Genomic DNA, 21,424 nt, shown 5'->3' with positions numbered 1-21,424 from the left:
CTTACAGCACATCTCAGTTGGTACCAGCCACATTGCAAATGTAGCCACATGTACATTTAGCCAAATGTAGCCAAATGGCTATTTGTAACGAACAGCATAGTTCTAGACACTGGCCTGAATAAAACAGTGTATTTTAATTAAAAAATAATATATTTTGTATGTGTTAAGTGTGTTTTAGGTTTTAAAAAAATTCACTTGACGTTACTATATGTTGATTTACTGAGTGGAAAGGAAATACCAGGAATGTTTGAATTTTACAATGTTGCGTTGTCATACTATTGAGGTTAAATTGTTCATTATTATATTATTATATAATGTTAATATTATAATAACAATATAACTAATATTAATAATAATTATTATTATAATTTGCTCATTATTTATAGTGCTCAGCAGGCTATCTCCCTTCCACAATAGTGAAAATATATTGGGTCATGCCAATATGACAAACTAAAAAGTTAAGATTACTTCTTCATATGTATAGGTGTTTTTATTTCTACAAACGAGGATCTGATTGATTTAGAGAATCATTAACCCAATCCCTGTCCCGTGTGATAGAAGCTGCAGTGGCCGTCGTGTGATTGGCAGGACCTGTTACCTATCAGTGTAAACACGTGGCACAGCCTGTCCCCTGCCCCTGCTTATCTTCTTCAGGGAGAAGGGGTTGAGGCGTTTTGAGCAAATCTTACTGGTAAAGTTGTGTGTGTATTTTTTTTTTTTTTAAAGAACCATTTCCTTTCAGTTTTAACCATATGACTGTGTCTGCAAACAGTTTGCACTCAGTCTGTCAGCAGAGCAGCTTTCTGTTTTGGTAATTTAGAAGTGTACCTTCATCTCTGAAAAAAGACATGGTTGATAAGCTACTTCCAATTTTAAGATGTTTTCCTTAGAGGATGATAGTGGAGATGAGGAGGAGAAGGTTCATGAAGGCTCGTTGAGTAAAAGTGAAGGTGTTTGCCGTGGAAAGGCCCCTGCTGGCATCCTGGTGAGTTACGTGCACCGATGTGTGCTTTGCCTGCTTGCCCAATCTGGATGGTTGGAGAGAAGGCCGGGAGTGGAGGGGGCCTCATGCTCATGCCCTTTCTTAGCAAACTGTAGCATCATAATGGATTTTATCAACTTTTAAAAGTTATGTTCAACAGGCATCTTTGGCTACCTGCTCTCTCTCATTCACACTATGCCATCTTTCTACTTTTTTCTACTTATTATTTAACAAATAATGACTTTCTGCCTAGAAAAGAAAATGAAGTTGCTGCTTTAAACAGAAGTTTTTTAAAAACTGGGTTTCAAACTAAATGTATCTAGTTTCATATTCTCTTTGCATCCAAGTGTAGTAGTTGAGGAATAAAAAACATTTAAAACTTTTATGGTCCTAGCCAGAATTTTTTGAAAACTAAACTAATATTTTGAAACTGGCATTTTATTCTGATATATGACAGAGAAGAGTGACCGCAGGCTTTTTTCTCCTATGATCGCAAACAAACAGATTTTCTAAGCTTGAAATATATGGGGAAAATGCACATTGTCTGAGTTTTTTTAATCTAGCATTTTCTCTCTTCTTACAAGATGTAAAATAAAACAAGTCACGTGCACTTAGTATAAGTTCTGGAAGTCTGCATTAAAGAAAACATCAGGGGAATTAAGGACAGTATAACTTAACTCTGCCTATGAAACCTTTTCCTTTAAAAATAATCTGAAGTAAATGCAATGAGATAAAGATTTTTTTTTAGAAAATAGTATGTTTTTATAGAAGTAAGTGTAAAATAAACAACACAAAAATTAGTTTCTAAAATGTGGCTCATAATCAGATTGATTTTAGTTTTATAGTTATAAAAATTTTTGTCACCTTTAAAAATGTTATCACATTTTCGTGCTTTTTGCTTTTGGACCGGTTGGTACAAGTGTCCTCGTTCGGGGTTCTCGGGAACTGATGGAACTGGACATTGTGTGAGTATGAATGGGAGTCGGTGCTAGTGAGAGGCAGTTTAGCTTTGACATTTCCTTTTAATAGTATCGAGTCTGTGCATGCATGGATTCATGCACATTTGTCGTAAAGGTCAGAAGGGAGAGTATTGAACATAGCTGACTCTTAGGAAATACTTAAAAAATTCATTTAATGAGTAGCACTGACACACACACCACCCATCACAGGAAGAAGTTGTTATGCTTCCTACTGCTGGTGTTTTCTAGAGGGAGGTCGCCTGGTGTTCGATTAGGCTGCGTTTTATTAAGTTACCTTTTATGGTGATGTTAGAACATTGAAGTCGCATGGGTCACCTCCCTGCCCCAAGAGAAGCTTGGGTTTTCTGAATGACTTGTGTTCAGGACCCCGGATTTGATATCTGCTTAATAAGCCGTGCTGATTATATACAAGTTAGACTTTATAACCTGGGGGTGAATGTGGCAAGGGAGAATCCTGGTTTTCAGGGTCCAGGCAAACCTTGTTGGAAGGTGAAAGTCTCATTTTAAAGGAGATGATTTTATGTATTTGGACCGTAAATGTATAAATCTCATAATGTAACAAACCATCAAAAGACTTCTGTGCTTTGTTAGAAATTGGGAATTTTTGAAAAATTACGTTTCCATAATTTTTAAGCAAGTGAAGATAGTTCCTTTATTTGGTAAGGAAGAGGCTAAACTATTTCATGTTCAAATACCTTGAAGTTCCAAAATAATCTGCTGGCCTTGTTTACCCCTCCCCCCTTATTTTAAATTACTTTGATTACATTTTTTAAATTAGGGCAGAATGTACTGCAAGAGTTCTTAGCCAAACTTGTAATCCTAAGAAATGCTTCTAGAAGCAAGTCTTTCTGTGGTTTAGAGCTGGAAGGGACTTCAGAGGGCATCTGGCCATTCTTACTAGAGATGAGACCCATCCACAAGGGTTGTGACCTGTTCCTGGGGCAGAAGTGAGCCTTGACCTTGGTCTTCACATCCTCACGAGCAGGAGGGGACTCCAGGAAGCCCTGAGGGCAGTGCTTCTCCATCCTTGTCCCTCTATGCTCTTTGTCACAGGACCTGGGCACCTGTGCAGTTGAGACCAAAAAGCTCTTTTTTCAGAGAGAATTTTGTGTATTTATATTATTTACAGCAAGATGTAGTGACATAAACAGTGGTAGAAGATAGCAAGTCACCCTGTAGGCGGGGCGTGTGGCTTGGGGCACAGTGCCTTGTATGAGATAGGAAATCCTCTGTGAGGGGTGGAGGAGCCTCCCTCCCCGCCCCCACCCCCCTTAGCACATTTGTCTTTGCTCCCTGCTGCCCAAATCCTACAGCAGCGCTAGGTGACTGGGCCCCAAACCAAACGTTTTCCTCCACTCCAACAAGGACTGTGTTCACAAAACTGATTATTTAGTTGTAAAGAATTTCCTTTCCTCACAGAAATGTAGAGATGTTGTTAGGCAGTTTGAAGGAGTACATTCTCTGAAAATCTTGATGTTTTTCACAACTTGTTTGCCTCTTTTAATCCTGACGTCACAGATGAGGTCAGGAATTTGGGGGGAAGTAGCTTAGAGGCTGTGGCCAGAAATATGTCTAGGCTGTTTGAAAATTATTTATTATCCATTTTTGTATTTATGCCGCCATCTGTTTTCAGAAAGGAAGGTCTTAGAGATGGCTTACAGTTAAAACATATGCGTGCATTCGACTGCTCCTCAGTACAGTAGATGCACGACTGAACTGTGAATTCAAAGAAAACAAATTCTCTTCATTCAGCGAATATATGTGCCTCACTGAGTTTGCTAGATGCTCACAAATTTTTTGGTTTGCATTTACTAATATGTCTGAATTATTTGCTGCTCTGAGTTTGTGAGTAACACACCCAGACAGATCCCCAGCAAATGGCTGAATACTACCTCTTTTAGTTTGCCCAGATGCTTGGTCCTGATTACATACTCCCAGTTAGCTAAGCTGATTCACCCAGTTGATTAGGATAAGCCCAGTATTGTAGATCTGATCCAGGTACTGGTCAGTTTTGTGTGTGTAGGAAAAACAAGTCATCATCCCATAACTGTATCTTTAGATGTCTGAAAAAGTGAGGCCTTGGTTCAGTCTAGAGGAATTGGACACAACTCTCTGAAAGGATCTGGATAAAAATTTTACCTCTCTTGGAAAAATACTTATCTTTTTATGCAGTTTGTGTTTTACATTCATATCTTAGGTATTAAGTATTCAAAACAAACCCAATTCTACTGAAGAAAAAATTATAAACACCAATTCTAGAGTAGATAATTTTTGCGTGTGTGTTTTACATTACTACTTATCTAATTAAAGGTAGGGGAAATAATTTTTGTTAAATTTTTTACTATTTTGTGTCTTGTTCTCGAAAAGTATTTCTTTTTTATTTGTCTCTTCTTTGAAGCCTATTGCATAACCTACAATCGTTGTCTGAGCTCTCTTACTTTGCTTAACATGAGACATTTAGGGAAGATATTTTTCAAAGGGTGGAAATACGACATGCTGATCTTATTTTATTAGAGTATCGTTTTTAACTCTGTGATGAAATCATATTTGGAACTTTGTGTGCTCTTGGTGTACCATCTTAACCTTAGCCCATATCTGTGTAGAAAAGACCTTTATCAGAAATTTGCCTAAAGCAAATCATACCCAGGAAAACCTGGAGGGAAATCTCTAGAATGTTATTACATTCTTTGAGACTTATCTGAACTCTACTTGAACTGCAAATAGAGGCTAGCCTCAGTTAGGTCAAGGGGCAGTGCTAAGATAATAAAAGTCATTTGTCATCTTTCTTTTATATTCTAACAAAACATGAGCTCATAACCATTAGAGACTGATACTCTGTCATAAGATTGACATTATGTTTGAAAAGTATTTCCTTCAGGCTAAGTGAGGCAGGACAGCAGGAAGTATACCCTTCAATTCTGTGTACTTAAGTTTTCAAGAGGGGACTGGAGTTGATCCACTTACCTGTGGTCATCAGACATAGCTTGAGAAGCTGACATTTTGGGGTCACTTGGGGGCTTTAAAAAGTACTTTGTGCCTGTAGTCTAGGGCGTGGCCTGGTCCACAGGCTTTCTCGGAGCTCCACAGTGATTCTAGTGGCAGCCAAAGATGGTGATTCCCGAGTCTGACTAATCACTGGAAACCCTTCTGAGCTTTAAATGTAAAAGACAGATTTCCCAGACAGAACTGAATCAGAACTGAAGGGGGTAGTGGAGCCCAGAAATTGTTTTGTTTTTAAACAAAACCTTGGATTTAGTTGTCATATCACTGTAGTCTTCCTATCAGTGACAGTTCCTCAATCTTTCCTTTCTTTCATGACCTTACACTTTTGATGAGTACTGGTCAGTTATTTTGTAGAATTCCCCTCAATTTGAGTTTTTCTGATGTTATCTCCTAATTAGATGGAGATTGGTGGTGATTGGCAAGAATACCACACGTGCGATAGCCTCTTTTCAGTGAACTATTGTATCAGGGGATCCCTGATGTCAAGGTCTCTTATTACTGGTGAAGTTTCCCTGGATGGCTTGGTTAAGGTAGTGTCTACCGGGTTTCTCTACTGTGAAGTTACTATTTTTCCTTTTGTAATGAATATATATCTTAGGAAAGATACTTTGTGAATAGACAAACATTCTGTTTCTCCTCAAACTTTTGTCCTCTTTTCAATATTCACTGCCTGCCACAATTATTACTGTTGTGTTCTAATAGTGGTTTTCTATTCCCCTCATTCTTTATTAATTGGAATTCATCTTTAAGAGAAAGCTGTCCTTTCTCTCTACTTATTTATTAATTTAATTTATGTCAGTGTGCACTGCTGAATATTCTTTAGATTGTAATCTAATACTATCATTTTCTTCAAATTGTTCTAGCTTGAGCCATTGAAAGTTCTTTCACGTTAGCTCCTGTGTTATTTAACACGCCCCTATTCTTTTCATTTTGAGCACTTTCCTACTTTCTGGCAGTACTAGATGCTCCAGCATCATTTTGTATTCCTGCCCCCAGCCCTGGGATCAGCCACTTCTCCAAGGAGCCCTGATTTCTTTGATTGGAGAATGGTATTTAGAAACCAAGATCTGGGCTCTGGATGTGCTTGTTGCTTCTAGAGTATCCTTGGTTCTAGATCCTCTTAACAGAGACAGCTAGAATGTTAAATATGTATACTCTGTCAGGCATAAGCACATATGTATCTGTGCATCTGTCCACGGAGACCTCTAATTCCAGCCCAATACCACAGGGTTCCTTTTAGTCTTCTCTCTAGGAAGCTTCCCAAGTTTTTATGATTAATCAGACTTGGGGAACAATGGCTTTTGGATATATATCTGTCACGTACGTTTTGGACTGAAAGGCTTAGAGCTTTAAGTACTCTTCTTTGATGAACAGTCTCTTCCTTGGTGAATCATTGTCATTTTCCCTACTTGAGTTAGTCATCATTTCCTCTTAGACTGAAAAGAGTTTTTAATGTAACTCTTAGTCTTCATAATGAAAGGAACTCAATCTCCTAGGAGAAGTGCCCTGTTTTTTGTAGTGGAGTGGAAACTGGTCAGTTTCATGGCCAGCATTCTTAGAAAAAAATTTGTCAGAGAAATTGAGCACACTCGAGGGAGTATTTAGTGGTTTGAATGCACAGGGAGGCCACATGCAACCCACTCAAATGACAAACTCACAGAATTTCACTAAAACCAAATTTATTTTAATCCTTGAATTATCTTCTTTTTGATGAGGCGGTCTACATTCTTTCTCTCAAGCATATCTTTCTTTCTAAAGCAGGTGCTTTGTCAGACTTCTTGATAATAAACTCTTCAGCGTTGGGTTGTTTAGGGTGTTTGGACTATGAACTTTAGACCTGCACGTACTTTTTCAGTTGGTAGCTACTAAGTTAGTGAAAGAGGTACAGTGACCTTCAAATCCTACTGAGGTGATTCATCTGGCTTGTTCCCACCTGAACTTAACCAGGGTACCATAGGATGCAGGGGGAGGGACTTTGAGCCCAGGGAATTACCATAGTTGGACCAAGTTTAAAATTTCTGCTTAATTCATCTGTGATAATAACTGAGGTTCTTTTGGGGGCATGAGAAGAAGAGGAGCAAAGTTTAACATGTCTTTCCCTAGACCTGCACACTGCAGGAACATGTTCATTTGTTCCCAGTCTCACAGCTGTAATTGTGACCATAGAAGAAGAGTCGTGATGTCAACTCCTGACTTCTAGGTCAGTGAATAAATAGAAAGAACTTCAAATAAAGTCAGGCTATGTCAAAGGACATTGTATCCTCCCAACGTCTGAACTAAACTGACAGTCATCACTGAAGATACTGTGTATTGTTTCCATAGAAACCTGCTAAGATGGTGTGGCTTTTATACATGAAAGTGAGCCAAACAATCAGACTTCCTGTTTTATTTTAGAGTTGCTGATGGTTACCAATGATCACCACCAAAATCAGTTAGCCACACAATTCTCTTATAGAAAGTTTGGGATGAGAACATGTTCATTAAAACATACCTGTGATCATAGTGTAATCATATCTTTCAGACTATTCCTAATAAGAAGCTTAACATTTTTCATGTACGATAGCATATAGAAGAATCATCATGGCCTTGTAAAAGATTTATGAAATTCCTGCTTACACATAGCCCTGAAAATGACATAAACTTAGCATTAGTGTTTTTAGGAGCTTGTGGTCCCAAGCACAGTAAAAAGAACCTGGGCATTTGAGACAGATAGACCTGAACTTTTGTCTGTACCTGTCCTTGTGTCACAGTTTGATTCCAGGTAAGTTGCTTATCTTCTCTGAGCATCAGTTTTCTTGCTAGTACGATGCATGTAATATCTACCTCACCTAATTGTGGGGATTAAATGAGGTGAGGTCTGTAAAATGGCATCTGTTCTCTTTTCCCCCATCACTTCCCCATGGCTAACACTAGGAAGAACATTGAGTAAAACATCAGAATTGTAGTTTAGGTTATAGGTGGTTTGTCAGAGATAGGCACAGTTTAAAATGTTAAAGCATGAGTAAATGATGAGTTTGAATTTTTACCAGTGTAAGTGAATCTCTATTTTAAACACCTACCACAGAGGAAAATCCAAACTTATAAAAGTTAAATTATTACCACTTTGTAAAATAATTTAAGGAAGGATTTATTCTAATAGCAAACTCTCCCAGGTGTACTCAAGATATCTTAAAAACGTTAGCTACAATATCAACCTTGCAGAAGTACATCTGAGCAATCCCACACCTAAGTATTTACCCAAATGAAATGAAATTATGTTCACACAAAAGCCTGTACACAAATGTTTTTAGTAGCTTTATTGGTAATCATCTAAAACTGGAAACAGCCCGGATGTCTTTCAGCTGATGGATGGATAAACAAACTTTTGTACACCCACACAAAGGGATGCTACTTAACAGCACCAAGGAGCAAACTCCTGATGCCTGCAACAATGTTGATTAATCTCAGATGCATTATGCTAAGTGAAAGAAGCCATATCTAAAAGGCTACGTACTGTCTGGTTCCATCTATATGATATTCTGGAAAAGGCAAGACTATGGAGACAGAAAACAAATCAGCGGTTGGCTGGAGATAGGGGAAGAGGATTGAGTACAAAGGGGCATAGGGGTGTTTGGGGCATGATCTAGTTCTGTATCTTCATTGTAGTGGTGGTTATGTGATCACATGGTTAAAACTGTCCACTACAAAAGGATTAATTTTACTGTATGTAAAGTACACCTTAATTTTTTTTTAATGGAAAATCTATTTTGAATAGTTTAAGGTACATCTATTTAAAATCTTAAAATTGCATTTCATAGCAGACCTGACATGGATATTGAGCTAGAAATTTTAATATGCTGATAGATATAACCATTACACAAAGATTAACTAAGTAATAGTTTATCTTTCATGATTAATTATCAACAGAATCTTAAACTCATTACATTTCTTAATGATTTTACTTCTGTGTTTCTTACTAGTTTCTAGTCAGGTTAAATGCTCCCTGTAACATTATGATCTGTCACCTCATAAACAAGTAGGTTAGAACTGGGCGTATTTCAGCCATGACAGCAAAGATAAGAACTAAATTATCAGAAAGCTTTCTTATGAGGTGTTATTCTGCAATTTGAGGAATGAAGGGAGAAGCGCTGAAGAGAAATGCAGGAATGAGAAGCATTAAATTGTAGAGAGCTGTGATAGTTTGAAATAAGTTTGGTCACCAGAATGATGTGGGGGTAGAGGAAAGTCGTTGGGGCCCTCTTTTCCTAGTGTGCTGCTTGCCACTTTAGGATATACTCAAGGAACACATTTTATTATGTGTAGTGACATCTAAAGATATCTGTAAAATTGGGGGGCCGAGTGGTTAAGTTCACGTGCTCCACTTCGGCGGCCCAGGGTTTCGCCGGTTCAGATCTTGGCAAATCAAGCCATGCTGAGGCGGCATCCCACATGCCACAACTAGAAGGACTCAAAACTAAAAATATACAACTATGTGTCGGGGAGCTTTGGGGAGAAAAAGGAAAAATAAAATCTTTAAAAAAAAAAAAGGTGTCTGTAAAATTGAACATTTATTTCTCCTTTCTTTGCACCAATTCTATTGCTGAAGAAATGAATATTCTGGTACATTACTGAGCATTGGGAAATTGAAACTATTGCTGCCTGCCATTTACCTTGAATTCTGTGCCCTATAGAATTATAATGTTGGGCATTTTCATGTAAATAGACAGACTAGTAGGAAATGATGACCTAAGTTTGTTCTCTTTCACTCTCTGTTTTCTGTAATAGTCTGGTCATGTATGATCATTGTTGCATTCAGCCTTGCTTCTGTCTCGGCTGACTTCCCCACACTGACTTCCCCTGACAGACCAATAGTCTCTCTTCCACCACAAGTCGCTGTGGGCTGCTCAGTGTTCTTCAGAGTGATCTGCACGGATGTCATTTGTTCTCACAGGGATATTTTTAAATTTGCTCATTGAGGTGGATGTTATTCTTAATTGTCACTTACATGGACTAGATTCATGCGAGTTTTTTCTGTGAGGTCTTCACCAGCATCCAGAGAAAGGCATTGGTTTCTGAATCTCTGAGCATTGATTTGGAGATGTTGGGTTGGCCTCCACTGTTGTTGGCATTCTTTTCAAGTGTATGGCACTCTTGCTCTCTCTCTATTTGTATAGTCATGTGCCACATAATGACATTTTGGTTAACAACGGACCACATATACAACAGTGTTTGCCTAAAATCAGTACCATATAGCTTAGGTGTATAGTAGGCTATATGATCTAGTTCTGTGTAAGTATACTCTACAATGTTTGCAAAAGGAAGAAATAGCCTTTCGACACATTTCTCAGAATATACCCCCATTGTTAGGTGACACATATCTTCATTTACCTTTTGAATTTCTCTGTTATTCAGGTTACAGTACAAAACATTGTTTGTATTCCTGTCTCTCCTTGCTGATTCTGTTCACTACATCTTGCGTTTGTCCATTCTTTGATTCATATCTTCGTTGATCCAAAAATACTCATTAAGAAGCTTCTGTTGCTAGGCACTGTGCCAGGCTCTGGGGAAACGGTGAAGCATACAAAACTTCTCCTTTCTTTGTCAGAACTTAGAGTGTGGAGGTGGGATAAACAAATTACTGCAGTGTGGTGACTGCTTCTGTGCTGGGTAGGGGAAAGGGCAGGGTGCCGTGGGCGGGCACAGGCGTGCACCCCTTCTTACTGCCTTCTGCTTTCTTCCCAGCCCGGCCATTGAGCCCGCCTGCTTCCTCGCCCCATCTCTTTCTGATCTTCTTTTCCATTATGCTCTGTTCACAATCTCTTATAAACATACTTTATTTGTTCCCATTTCCCCCTCATCTGGGAAGCCTAAAACATCCTTACTCCTCTCATAAAATATTAGATCGACAACCAACAGTAGTTAATGGATTGAGAAGAAAACTGGTGTTGGGTTTTGAAGGACTGTTCTGAAGTTATTAGGCCAGTGACTGGGGTGGAGGGCAGGGAATTGATGGTTTTTGAAGATGAAATAGGTGACACTTACAGTCCTTCCTTTAGTTATACCTGCTGAAAAGCCAAAGCAAATAGTTGAGTAAAACTTGGGGCCAAGGCTTGGGAAAGAATGTATAGCTGTAGTAGCAAAGTGTCTTCCTTTTTTTGAACCTTACTCAGCCCAAGATAATTGTTCATCTGCATTTTAGATAGTAAGTGTGGTGAAATCAGAGAAGTGAGCCCAGTGAGCGGAAATCTGTGCTTCCAAACTTCCTTAAAGAAAATGTGTTGTGACAGATTTGAAATCTGAACTTATCAGCTTACTAGCCTTGACAGCTAAGGTTGAGGCCAGCCTCACGTCATCTCATTTAAAAAGAAAAAAAGTCTGAGTTGTTCAGTAGAAGAAGGCTTTCACTGGGCTGCATTTGGAGTATTTTCTTGCTAATTTTCCCTGAGTGTTTTTGGGGAGGAGGGTGGTAGAGGGCGCCAGGCAGCTTTATCAAGTCAGAATCAGTATCAGCCTGTTTGTGTTTAAGTCCTTTGTTGGCAGACGTCGGAAATGGACTCTGAACAAGCCAAAGCCAGGCAAACAAACATGGCTGTTCATCATTCAGAGAGATAATGAGAGGGCAAGAGCTAGGACTGCGTGGCATCCTAGTGTCTTGAGCAAGTAGGCCTTTTGGATCCCCACTAAGGGGGCTCAGCCCCACCGGTGTCTGGCCACTTCGGTTCTCCATACACACTTCAGGAATATCTGTGGGCCTCGTTTGGGTCAGGTGTCTCCCTACCCCATCAGCTAGCTGATACCAAGGCCTCGGTCTCATATCATAGACATGGCTACTGGGGATTTAGCCCTGTGTTTGGGGATCTCCAAGAGATGAAATCATTGTGATCCAGAGAGCCCTGTTATTACCTCCTGAGCTAGTCATAGCAGCATGTATCCGTTCAAATTCCAAAACAGGAATCAGAAAATTCCCTCTTCTTGTGTATCCCGAAGGTTAATGTTGAATAATATTAGATTGTAATTAGGGAAGGAACCCCTAGGAAAGAAGTCTTCCTAGACCAGAATTTTTATAAATGACAAAGCCGTATAAATGATTTTTGACAGAACCACTGCCAGTCCTAGATTCAAGTCTTATAAAATGATCAGTTCAGCTGTTTGTTCATTAAAGTGTATAAAGTTCAAGGTCTGTTAAGTTTGGATCAGATGTCGAGCTAATAGATACACCTTAGAGGCCGGGATATGTACTTCAGCCCATAACAACTTGGTTTTCTCAACAACCTTCATCAGGATTAGGAGGATAAAGTTCACGCAGTAGAGACTGGAGGTAGTTCCCAAACCTGGATGTTCATCAGAATCATGGATAACAGGTCCTGGAAGACTCTACCTCCAGTTTTTTATGTCTGGATTGAGGCCCAGAAATCTACATTCTTAACCACCGAAACTTGATTCTGTTGCACATAGTCCAGGGACTGCTGTTTGAGAAATACTGAAGTACACTGTGGTCCTTGGCAGTTTTCTTCACCTAGCAGGAAAAAAAGAAGCTGGTTAGACATAAAACAGAGCCTGACTGTGCCTTCCAACAGTGCAGGTGATGGGGTTGCTCTTCAGAACGATCGCTTATGGTCTACAGGGTGTTGACTATTGCAGATCCTCCAGAGGAGTAGCCCGGCTGCGTCTCTCAGGAAGGAGCCATCTGAGGACAGCCGCCAGCTCAGAGAGATTTGCAAGACTCCCCTGTGTGTCGTCTCCAGAGAAAGATCCAGGACCGTGCGCAAGGCTTTAAGCCTCCCTGTGGTCTGTTCTATGACAGACTGATTTTGGAGGTAGCAAGAATAGGCATAGAATTTTATCAGAGGGTCTCTTGCTTTTACATGGAGGTATGATTCCCTAACCCAGCTAATCTTTATAACCAGTTATTAAACTTAAAAATTCAAGGAAGTTTGCATTTTAAAAACTGTCTGGGATGATTTTCATGTACACAAAATTTTGAACCAATGTAGTAAGTAGTATTCTTGAAGTTCAGTATTGTTAGGCAGTTCCCTACCAGATCTCCCCTTTTTATTTCCATATCTGAGGTGCTTTGTTTATTCATTCAACAGTGTTTACTGAATCCCAGCTATGTGCCAGATGTGTTTCTTGCTCTGTCTAGAAATTGTGGCATGATCCTGACCAGCTGTTTCCTTTTCCTTAGCACCCCAACCACCTTGGTCAGTCATCAAGTCTTACTGATTATCAGTCCCCTCTGTACCTCTTCTGCCTTTAGAGCTGTTCCATCTCTTAGTTGAACTGGTTGTAGTAGCTTCTGAGGTGGTCTTGCTTTAGCATCCTCCTCCCCAGTTCATCCTCCCCACTCCCAAGCTGATCATGTCACTTTCCTGACCAGAACCACTGCTTGCACCGGTTGCCCAGGATACACTTGAGGCGTGGGTCTCAGGCCTTTTGTCATCTCACCTTTGCCTCAAACTCAGCATACCCTTTCCATGTGCTGGTCTCTTTGCCCTGAACTGCCCACTAGGGACCTCCTTTTGGCCTGATAGACCCCTCACACCCATTTACCACCCTAGAACAAATATTTTCTGCTTCCTGAAGCCTTCCTTAACTCTGCCATGCAGCTTTTTTTCTTCCCTTTCTCTAGTCGTCTTAAAAATCACCAAAATAGCATTACCATGGGCATTATGTAAGTTAAGACAGTATTTATGATGTCTCTTTCTCTTGTTAGACCTCTGAGAGGAGGAGGGCAGAATTTTACTATCTTTATATTAAAAGGACTTACTGTGGTACCTGGCATGAAGCAGCTGCTCAACTTTGTATGAAAATAAGTCTTATCAGACACGTGATTGTTTCTAAATTAAGTCTGCAGAGGTACTATATTGAGGGACCTTTCCTGGTTAAGCTTTTACAGACTTCCTTTTTTGTTGTGACAGAAAGGCTGTCTGGAGAAATTGGTGTATTCAGGAAGGTTGCTGGGAGACACTGGATTTTAGTTTACACATTCTGTAGTTGGGGACTAAGTGGTCCTAGAGATGAAGCAGAGCCCTGTTCCAGCAGCCCCCCTGCACTGTGGGGCAGAAAGGGACCTGCTGTGATCTTGAGGAGGCGTTTTAGGATAGTGCATGTTAGATGTGCAGCTGTCAGCATTGCCTCGTGGACTTTAGATTGGGGGAGATCAGATGGGGCTTAATAGACCATCCACCCTGTGGACTTCCTAGGGGTGGAGGCCATCTCCTTCACTGAGGACAGGGCTGTTCCTTGGGCTGCTGCTATTTCCTGTTTCTCATTTTATAAAGTGAGAGTTAAGAAGCAGTTAATAAAATATAAGGAAAATTAAAACAAGTTGACATTCTGCTGTGATGGGGAAAAAGAAAAAACTGAGGTACAAAGTAAAGCATTTATTTGAATTTAAGTGACCAAGAGTTCCTTCTCCCAGGAAGGCTGGGTTCTTTGTCAGGCTTAGCGTCAGTTGTCTGGCACTGCTTGCTGCTTGCTCACAGACTGCACTGTTTTGCATAGTTTTCCATTCCGTATGTCTAGCTAAGTTGTTACCTCCTTTATGATTCTTTGTGATTTCGGTAGTGTCTGCTGGGCATGTGATAAATGTTTTGACTTGAGTTAAGCCCCTACAGGATGTGGGCACACCCCCTCCCCCCCCATCCCCCCAGGCCAGGGAGAGGGTGCTGCCATGTGTGCCCGTTGCTATCTTTCATCACCAACTTTCAAGGAAGTAAAGTTCTCAGCCAGGATCAGCGGTACCCTCCAAGTTCATGTTTGGCCACCTCTAGGGAACTCTGGGATCCTTCGAGAACTATAGGGACTTAAGTACAACTTGAGTTCAGCTCTCAAATCTCTTGTCTCCAGGGACACCAGCTGACCTTGAGAGCCTAAAGATTTAAGCCACAGGTGGGAAGTAGCAGGAAGGTTGAGACCCTGAGTCACAGTGGAGCTGGGTCCTAGTGAATAATAATAGAAAGTAAACACCCTTTGTCTCAGTCTAAATGTAAAATGAAATGAATAATGTCTGCCTTGCATAACCTACATTCTCTTTTTGAAGATCAAATGAGGTATGTTTATGTTTGAGAAAGTTCTTGAAAAATATTAAGTGCTGCTCAAACGCACAAGTAAGCTTGGGCATGCTGGAGGAGTTTGGTCCAGGAGCATAGGTGTAGGTGTAAGTTGGAACGTGTACAAGGTAACAGTGTTCTGGTGTTTGTTTCCTGAAGTATCTGGAACTTTCTCTTTTCTCGTAGCACATTCCTCACATCTGTAAGCAGAAGCTTAGACAGAACATCAAGTTCTTTGATAAAAGCTCTGTGCACAAGCCCTGATCACATGTGATCTCCCCAGAAGTCCACTTCCTAACAGTGAGCCACAGGTTTAGCCAGAGGGTTACTAGTCGGTGCTGCCTCTCATCGTGGTGTGCTAAGGGGACCTGGAGGGTGGATATGGCTTCACTGGACTCTCTGTAATCATTTTATATTTTTGTGGCCAAGTAACATTAAGTAAAAATAATGTTCACATTGCTAAAAGCCCTCTTTCAGCAAGAAATCTGGGGGTTTTGTCGAGGTTTTTTATCATCATTGCTTAGGGCATTTCTGTCACTGAGAGATGCAGTTAAGGACATAGGCTCTAAAATCAGATTTGAGTTTGACTATCAGCTTTAATACTTAGTGTGGTGACCTTGGGCACTTCTGAACCAGCTTTCTCATGTAAGTGGGAATATCGATACCAGACTCACAGGTAGTTGTGAAGATGACATGAGATAATATACAGGTTAACACAGCACTTGACACGTGATGGATGTGTAACAATTTAGTTGTGATGTTTGTTAGTACTGCTAACTAGTATCATACTAGTATTGAATACATATGTGACAGTAAACTTAAAACTTAGCAAAGAAATTTTGATGATATATAAAAGAGTGGTTTAGAATGTATCCATTTTGTATTGATAACAATTTAGAAATTAATAGCTACCTATGTCTCTGTGGTTATTCTTTTCCTTAACAAAAGTTATTTTTGAGTGAACATATCACCTTTAAATAATTTGGGGAAGTTTTTGTAGGAGGGATATCTGTATTTGAACCTATTTACTGAAGCATCCCATTGATAAATCTCTACTACATATCATGATGATTTACTTTAGTTTCTCTGATGCTCAGGAAAAGCTCTGCTTAAGCAAATATTTAAACTTTTGGTAAATAGTTGAATCTTGAAAGCTACCTATTTATTCCAGGTACTAATGTTATTTACTTTAAGATATTTAATAAGAAAAACCTGATAGTGGGCACCATTGAATTTCATGCATGAAAGACTATTTGATCTAATGAATTTTATACATGAAGGGCCATTTGGCCTCTAATAAGTATTTTAATTGATTACTGTTTGCTGGTTCTTTCCATTTTCCATTTTCCATCTAGTGCCTCCCTTTCTTGGGAGCTCCCAACAGTTAACCCAGACCACGGGGCAGGCGCCTGGGCCTAAACACACACTGTACCTTGTGTTGCTATCAGTCAGGCCTATCTGCGCTTTTGTGTCCAGTTTTGGATCTCCCATTTAAAGGAAGACATAGACAATTCTCTAGTTTGTCATAAAAGTGAAAGTAAAGATCAAGGTGCTGGCAGATTGGTTTCCTAGTGAAGGCCCTCTTCCTGGCTTGCAGATAACCGCCTTTACGCTGTGTCCTCACGTGGTAGGGGGAGAGCACTCGAGCTCTGGTCTCTTCCTCTCCTTATAAGGACACTATTCCATTGTCACCTCATCTAAACCTAATTACCTCCCAAAGGTCCCACGTCCAAATCCATGACATCGGAGGTTAGGGCTTCAACATATGCCCTGAGCGGGGGTGGGAGGAGATGGGACACAAACATTCTGTCCATACCAATGCTTAACCTTTCTATGCCTCAATTTCATTATCTTTAAAAATAGAAATAATAATACTTACAAGATGCTTCTGAGATGATAACACATGTATAAGCTTAAGAATTTGGTGCGTAGTAAGGTCTCAAAAAAATGGTTGCTGCTATTATGATTATTGTTAACTTTACCGTATTTCAGAGATGTGCTAGAAGCATTTTTGGTATTTGTGGAAAGACTAGACTGGATAAATTCTTGCAGTTCTAAGAATCAATAAATGCATTTTAATACTTTTCTTTTGCTTGTGAGCCTGAAGGTAGGGATGCTGCTCTGTGAACATCCTTCAGTTCCATGGTGCTCTTTCTCTCTGGGCATTTTTCTGTCAGTCTGCTTTTGGATTATGTATTCTGTCTCTGCTTTTTCTCTGAATTTTCATCGGTCTCTTTCTGTATCCCTTTCGTGGTCTCTGTCACTCTCTGTTCTTGAAATAATTTTTCCCTCACTTCCACTTTTTTCCTCTCATCATTCACTATAAAATATGATAGTTTACAATGTTTATTGTTTTGCAATGTTTTAAAATCTTTGTTTTATTTCAAAAGCTAGTATCTCGGTGGAGTGTTTCCCCACATGTGATGGGGTTACCTAGTCACTATGTTTTCTGCCCGTTTAGCGTCCTTTGACCAGGACAGGCTGGTATCAGAGGCCTGACTTTGTTCTCACTGAGCTTTATTATGGCTGGTGCTGGGCTGGGCATGTAGGAATAAAGGTTTATGGTGCTAGATCCTGCTTAAACAGGAAGCTGTTTAAGGGCTCATGCATACAGTGACCAGCTGTTGTTCCCCCAGACATAACCTTGAGGAAGCCCCCTCCTGCGACCTCGTCGGCTGCCCCCCAGCAGAGTTCTGCTTCTCAGTCCCAGGGTGTAGTGCATAAGAAGTCCCCAGGCCTCCCTTTAGTTTGTTTTCCCAGACTTCATGATATAAACAGAATTGTTTTGTATCTGCTAAGAGAAAACCTGTCGTTTGACAGCCTGCATTTTTCTACATTTAGCAACTAGCATTGACACAATAGGCTTTCTTGTATTACAGCACATCCTTTTAACCGAGGTAATTAAAATCATCTTGAATGCATGTAGTTACATTTAATTACGGATTCTATGCTCTAGTCGATATAAGCTTATTACACGTTTAGTTTATAAGACTTTGTTTATAGCTGAATGTAGATGCTTAAAAGTTATCATTTTTCAGCTTAAGAAAAAGGCCTATATAATTATGAATTTTTTTTTAATTTGTAAGAAAATTCATTTTAAAATTGCCACCATCAGTCAAGCAGTAATACAAAGATTGACAGCTTGCATGCTGTTTGATTAATGTGCATGCTGTGACAGGCAAAAAGCATGTCATGAACGTATATTACTTACAGAATATGAAAATTCTGTTGGACTGTTCCGGGTTACCGAGAAATACTGTCTGGTAAAAGAAAGTGAAAAGATGAACTACGCAAAACTAAACGTTATTTCACTTCTGTTTTTGGAGACATTCTTAATGTAGAAAAATTGCACACTGTGACCCCAGAAATAAGGAACAAAAAAGATATTTGTTCTCTTTTCCTCTAAATTAGTTGTAGTGCTCTTATAGGAAACAAAATCTAATGAGATATTCAGATGGCAAATCAGCACATGAAAAGATGTTCAACACCATTAGCCATTAGGGAAAGGCAAATTAAAACCAGTATCACTACACACTTGTCACCATGTCTAAGATAAAAAATAAGGACAATGCCAAATGCTGGCAAGGATGCAGAGAAACTGCGTGTCTCGAACATTGCTGCTGGGAATGTAAAATGGTACTGCAACCCTGGTGGCAGTGTCTTTACAAACTAACCATGCAGTTCCCAGGCACCCCAGTAGTCACCTTCCGGGGTATTTTTCCCAGTCAAATGAAAACTTCACATAGAAATCGGTACAGGAATGCTTATAGCAGCTTTCTTTGTAATAGCCAAAACTTGAAATAGTTCAGCTGCTCCTCAGCAGGTGAATGAGTACACGGACTATGGTACATCCAGACCGTGGAAATACTACTCTGCAGTAAAAAATAACAAACTGCTGACACATGCAGCAACCGGGATGAATCTCCATAGAAATATGAGTGGAAAAAGGCAATCCCAAAAGGTTATATACTGTATGATTCCATTTATATAACTTTCTTAAAAATGGTAAAAATCACAGAAATGAAGAACAGATTAGTGGTTGCCAGAGATTATGGAGGAAGTGAGGGTGGGAGGGAAGTAGGTGTGTGTGGCTATAAAAGGACAACAGAACAGCAGATCTGTATGATGATGGAAATGTTCTGAGTCTTAAGTGCATCAGGATTGACATCCTGACTGTGATACTGCACTAGAGTTTTGCCACGTGTTCCCATTGGGGGAAACTGGGTAAAGCCTACATAAGATCTCTTTGTATTATTTCACACATCTACTTGCATGTGAATCTACAATTATCTCAAAAAGATTAATTTTTAAAAAGGTAATGAGATGTAATATGAATATTATGATGAAATGCTGTTTCCTCCCCACACAGCTTTCTTGGTTTTTTTAGTCTCATTTATTGATGGTTCATCTCGTCATTTCTTTATTCATTCAAGAAATATTGAGCACTTGATATGTGCTTAATTTGGCTTTACTATCAAGTTGAAATCAATTTTCTAAACCAAAATCATCACCAACTTGTAACTGTTTTAGAATTTACCACATAAAGGACGCTACCTTATTTTGTTATTTAATAGGTAAGTTTTGCAGCTAGTTTATGTCACTCAGAGCCAGCTCTTATGTAGGTGCATTGTGTGGGCCTTGGTAATGTTAACTTTAAAATATTCAAAAAATTTTCCATGGTAAAATTGTTGTGGCTGTACCTCCTGGTGTAAAACTGATGGGCCTTGATTACACATTCTCCTGTGTGTGAGAGCAGAGAAGAACATTTGAGTGGAATCCAGGCACTGCCGGCAGGCACTCGGTCACCTGTAAAGAGTGGAGTGAGTTTCTCTACAGTCAGGTGTCCTGGCAGGCCGCTAAATTTCCCAAGGGGGTGGCATTCTTTCTCCCAGTTCAGCGTTGGGTTTAGCTGATACCATAGACTTGGATCTCTGGGAACTTTTCTAAGCATGTAACTTTGAGCTCAAGGCACCTCAAAAGCAGGGTTTAGAGAGAAAACTAAATGCTTATGATGAATAACCTGGAGAATAATCTGTCAGTTCTCTGGTTCAGTGGAACTTGGCTTGTGGATGAGACAGAGCTGTGGAGGGTCTCTTGTTGGGTCTGCATCCCTCCTGTCCCCAGGAGAATGACTTTGGCTGAATTGTGCTTTAACTTAATGCTGGAGATATCAGTGTCTAATGAATGAAATCTGGTATTTGATAACTGGAAATGAAATTTGACAACCTTAGGACTAAAGGGGAGCTAGTTTTTTCTAATTGGTGGAAGAGTTGGCAGGTCGGGTGTCTGGGGGGACAAGGAGACTTCCTCACTAGCCCTCAAAGCATACCACATGGCAGGCACCCCATCATGTGGTCAGATAAAGCCAGCCCTAGCTACCAGAGGTGTGGAGCACAGAGACAGAAAGTGTTTCCTGTCTTCTCTGTGGCCCTGGTCAGGTGCCCTCATGTCCTCCTTTGACCCTTCCTGGGGAACCCTTTACAACCTAGTGATCCTGATTTGAATAGTGAATTGCAGTTGAAGAACAAGATTAAAACCCTTTCTGTGCTTTCAACTTTGTGAAGCATGAATATATGCTCTAGTGGGTTGTGTTGACGCGTTGAAGAGATTTTCGCTGAAAGTGATGTTATAAATAGCTTAGACCCAGTCTAGCTCACCAGACTTTGTTTATTTAATCTGGTGTGTCTTTGAACCATATTCTGTTAATATTTCTGTGGAAAACCCGTCTCTCACTTATTCATCTTCCAAAACTTAATTTCAGATTTCTCCTGGAGGTCGTCTTCAGTCATTTTTTCTGCTTGGCTCCTGTGGCCAGAGTGGATGCAATTGTCCGAGGTTCCCAGTGGTCTTGGGCAGGAGGGCAGTGGTGGTGATGTGGGTTCTGTGCAGGTTCTGAACTTTGCGGGAAAACCCATAATGGCAGCTGGCACTATAGGTGATGATGGATAAGAGAAGGGAACTTACACATGCCTTAGGTGCTGACTGGGACAGCCTCTCAGATATAAAGGAGGATAATCTGGTATTTTCCATGTGCGGAAATGTGTAAAAGCATTAGTAGCATGAGACTAATGGGTTCGCAACCAGCAAGGTTGGGCCAGCCCCATGGCTGAGGGGTTGAGGTTCCATACACTCCGCTTTGGTGGCCCAGGTTTGTGGCTTTGGATCCGGATGCAGACCTACACACCGCTTATCAGGCCATGCTGTGGAGGCATCCCACATACAAAATAGAGGAAGGCTGGCACAGATGTTAGCTCAAAGCTAATCTTCCTCAAGTTAAAAAAGAGGAAGATTGGCATTGAAAGTTAGCTCAGGGTGAATCTTCCTCACACACACACAAAAAAATCAGCAAGGCTAATAATGATATGTAATCTAGCGTACAGATGAGCAATGTCGTTTTAGTCACCACTATTTTTTCTTTGTCATTGCAT

General features: G+C 40.1%; 1 protein-coding gene across 6 annotated transcripts in view; it reads left to right on the top strand.

The window, feature by feature from the left end:
• LPIN2 (lipin 2) overlaps positions 1 to 21,424 on the top strand; it is a 91,078-nt gene that overhangs the window by 26,025 nt on the left and 43,629 nt on the right. Inside the window, exon 1 of one of the 6 annotated variants that reach the window (XM_003365514.5) lies at positions 576 to 985. The exons of the other annotated variants lie outside the window; for them this stretch is intronic. Coding sequence (XP_003365562.3) covers positions 878 to 985 — 108 coding nt within the window. The 5' untranslated portion in view covers positions 576 to 877. Of the gene's footprint in view, positions 1 to 575; positions 986 to 21,424 lie in introns of those variants that run through there. 6 annotated transcript variants of the gene reach the window in all.

Source organism: Equus caballus, chromosome 8 (genome assembly GCF_041296265.1).
Source record: "Equus caballus isolate H_3958 breed thoroughbred chromosome 8, TB-T2T, whole genome shotgun sequence".
NCBI lineage: Eukaryota > Metazoa > Chordata > Mammalia > Perissodactyla > Equidae > Equus > Equus caballus.
This window is presented reverse-complemented; position numbering and strand designations above follow the sequence as displayed.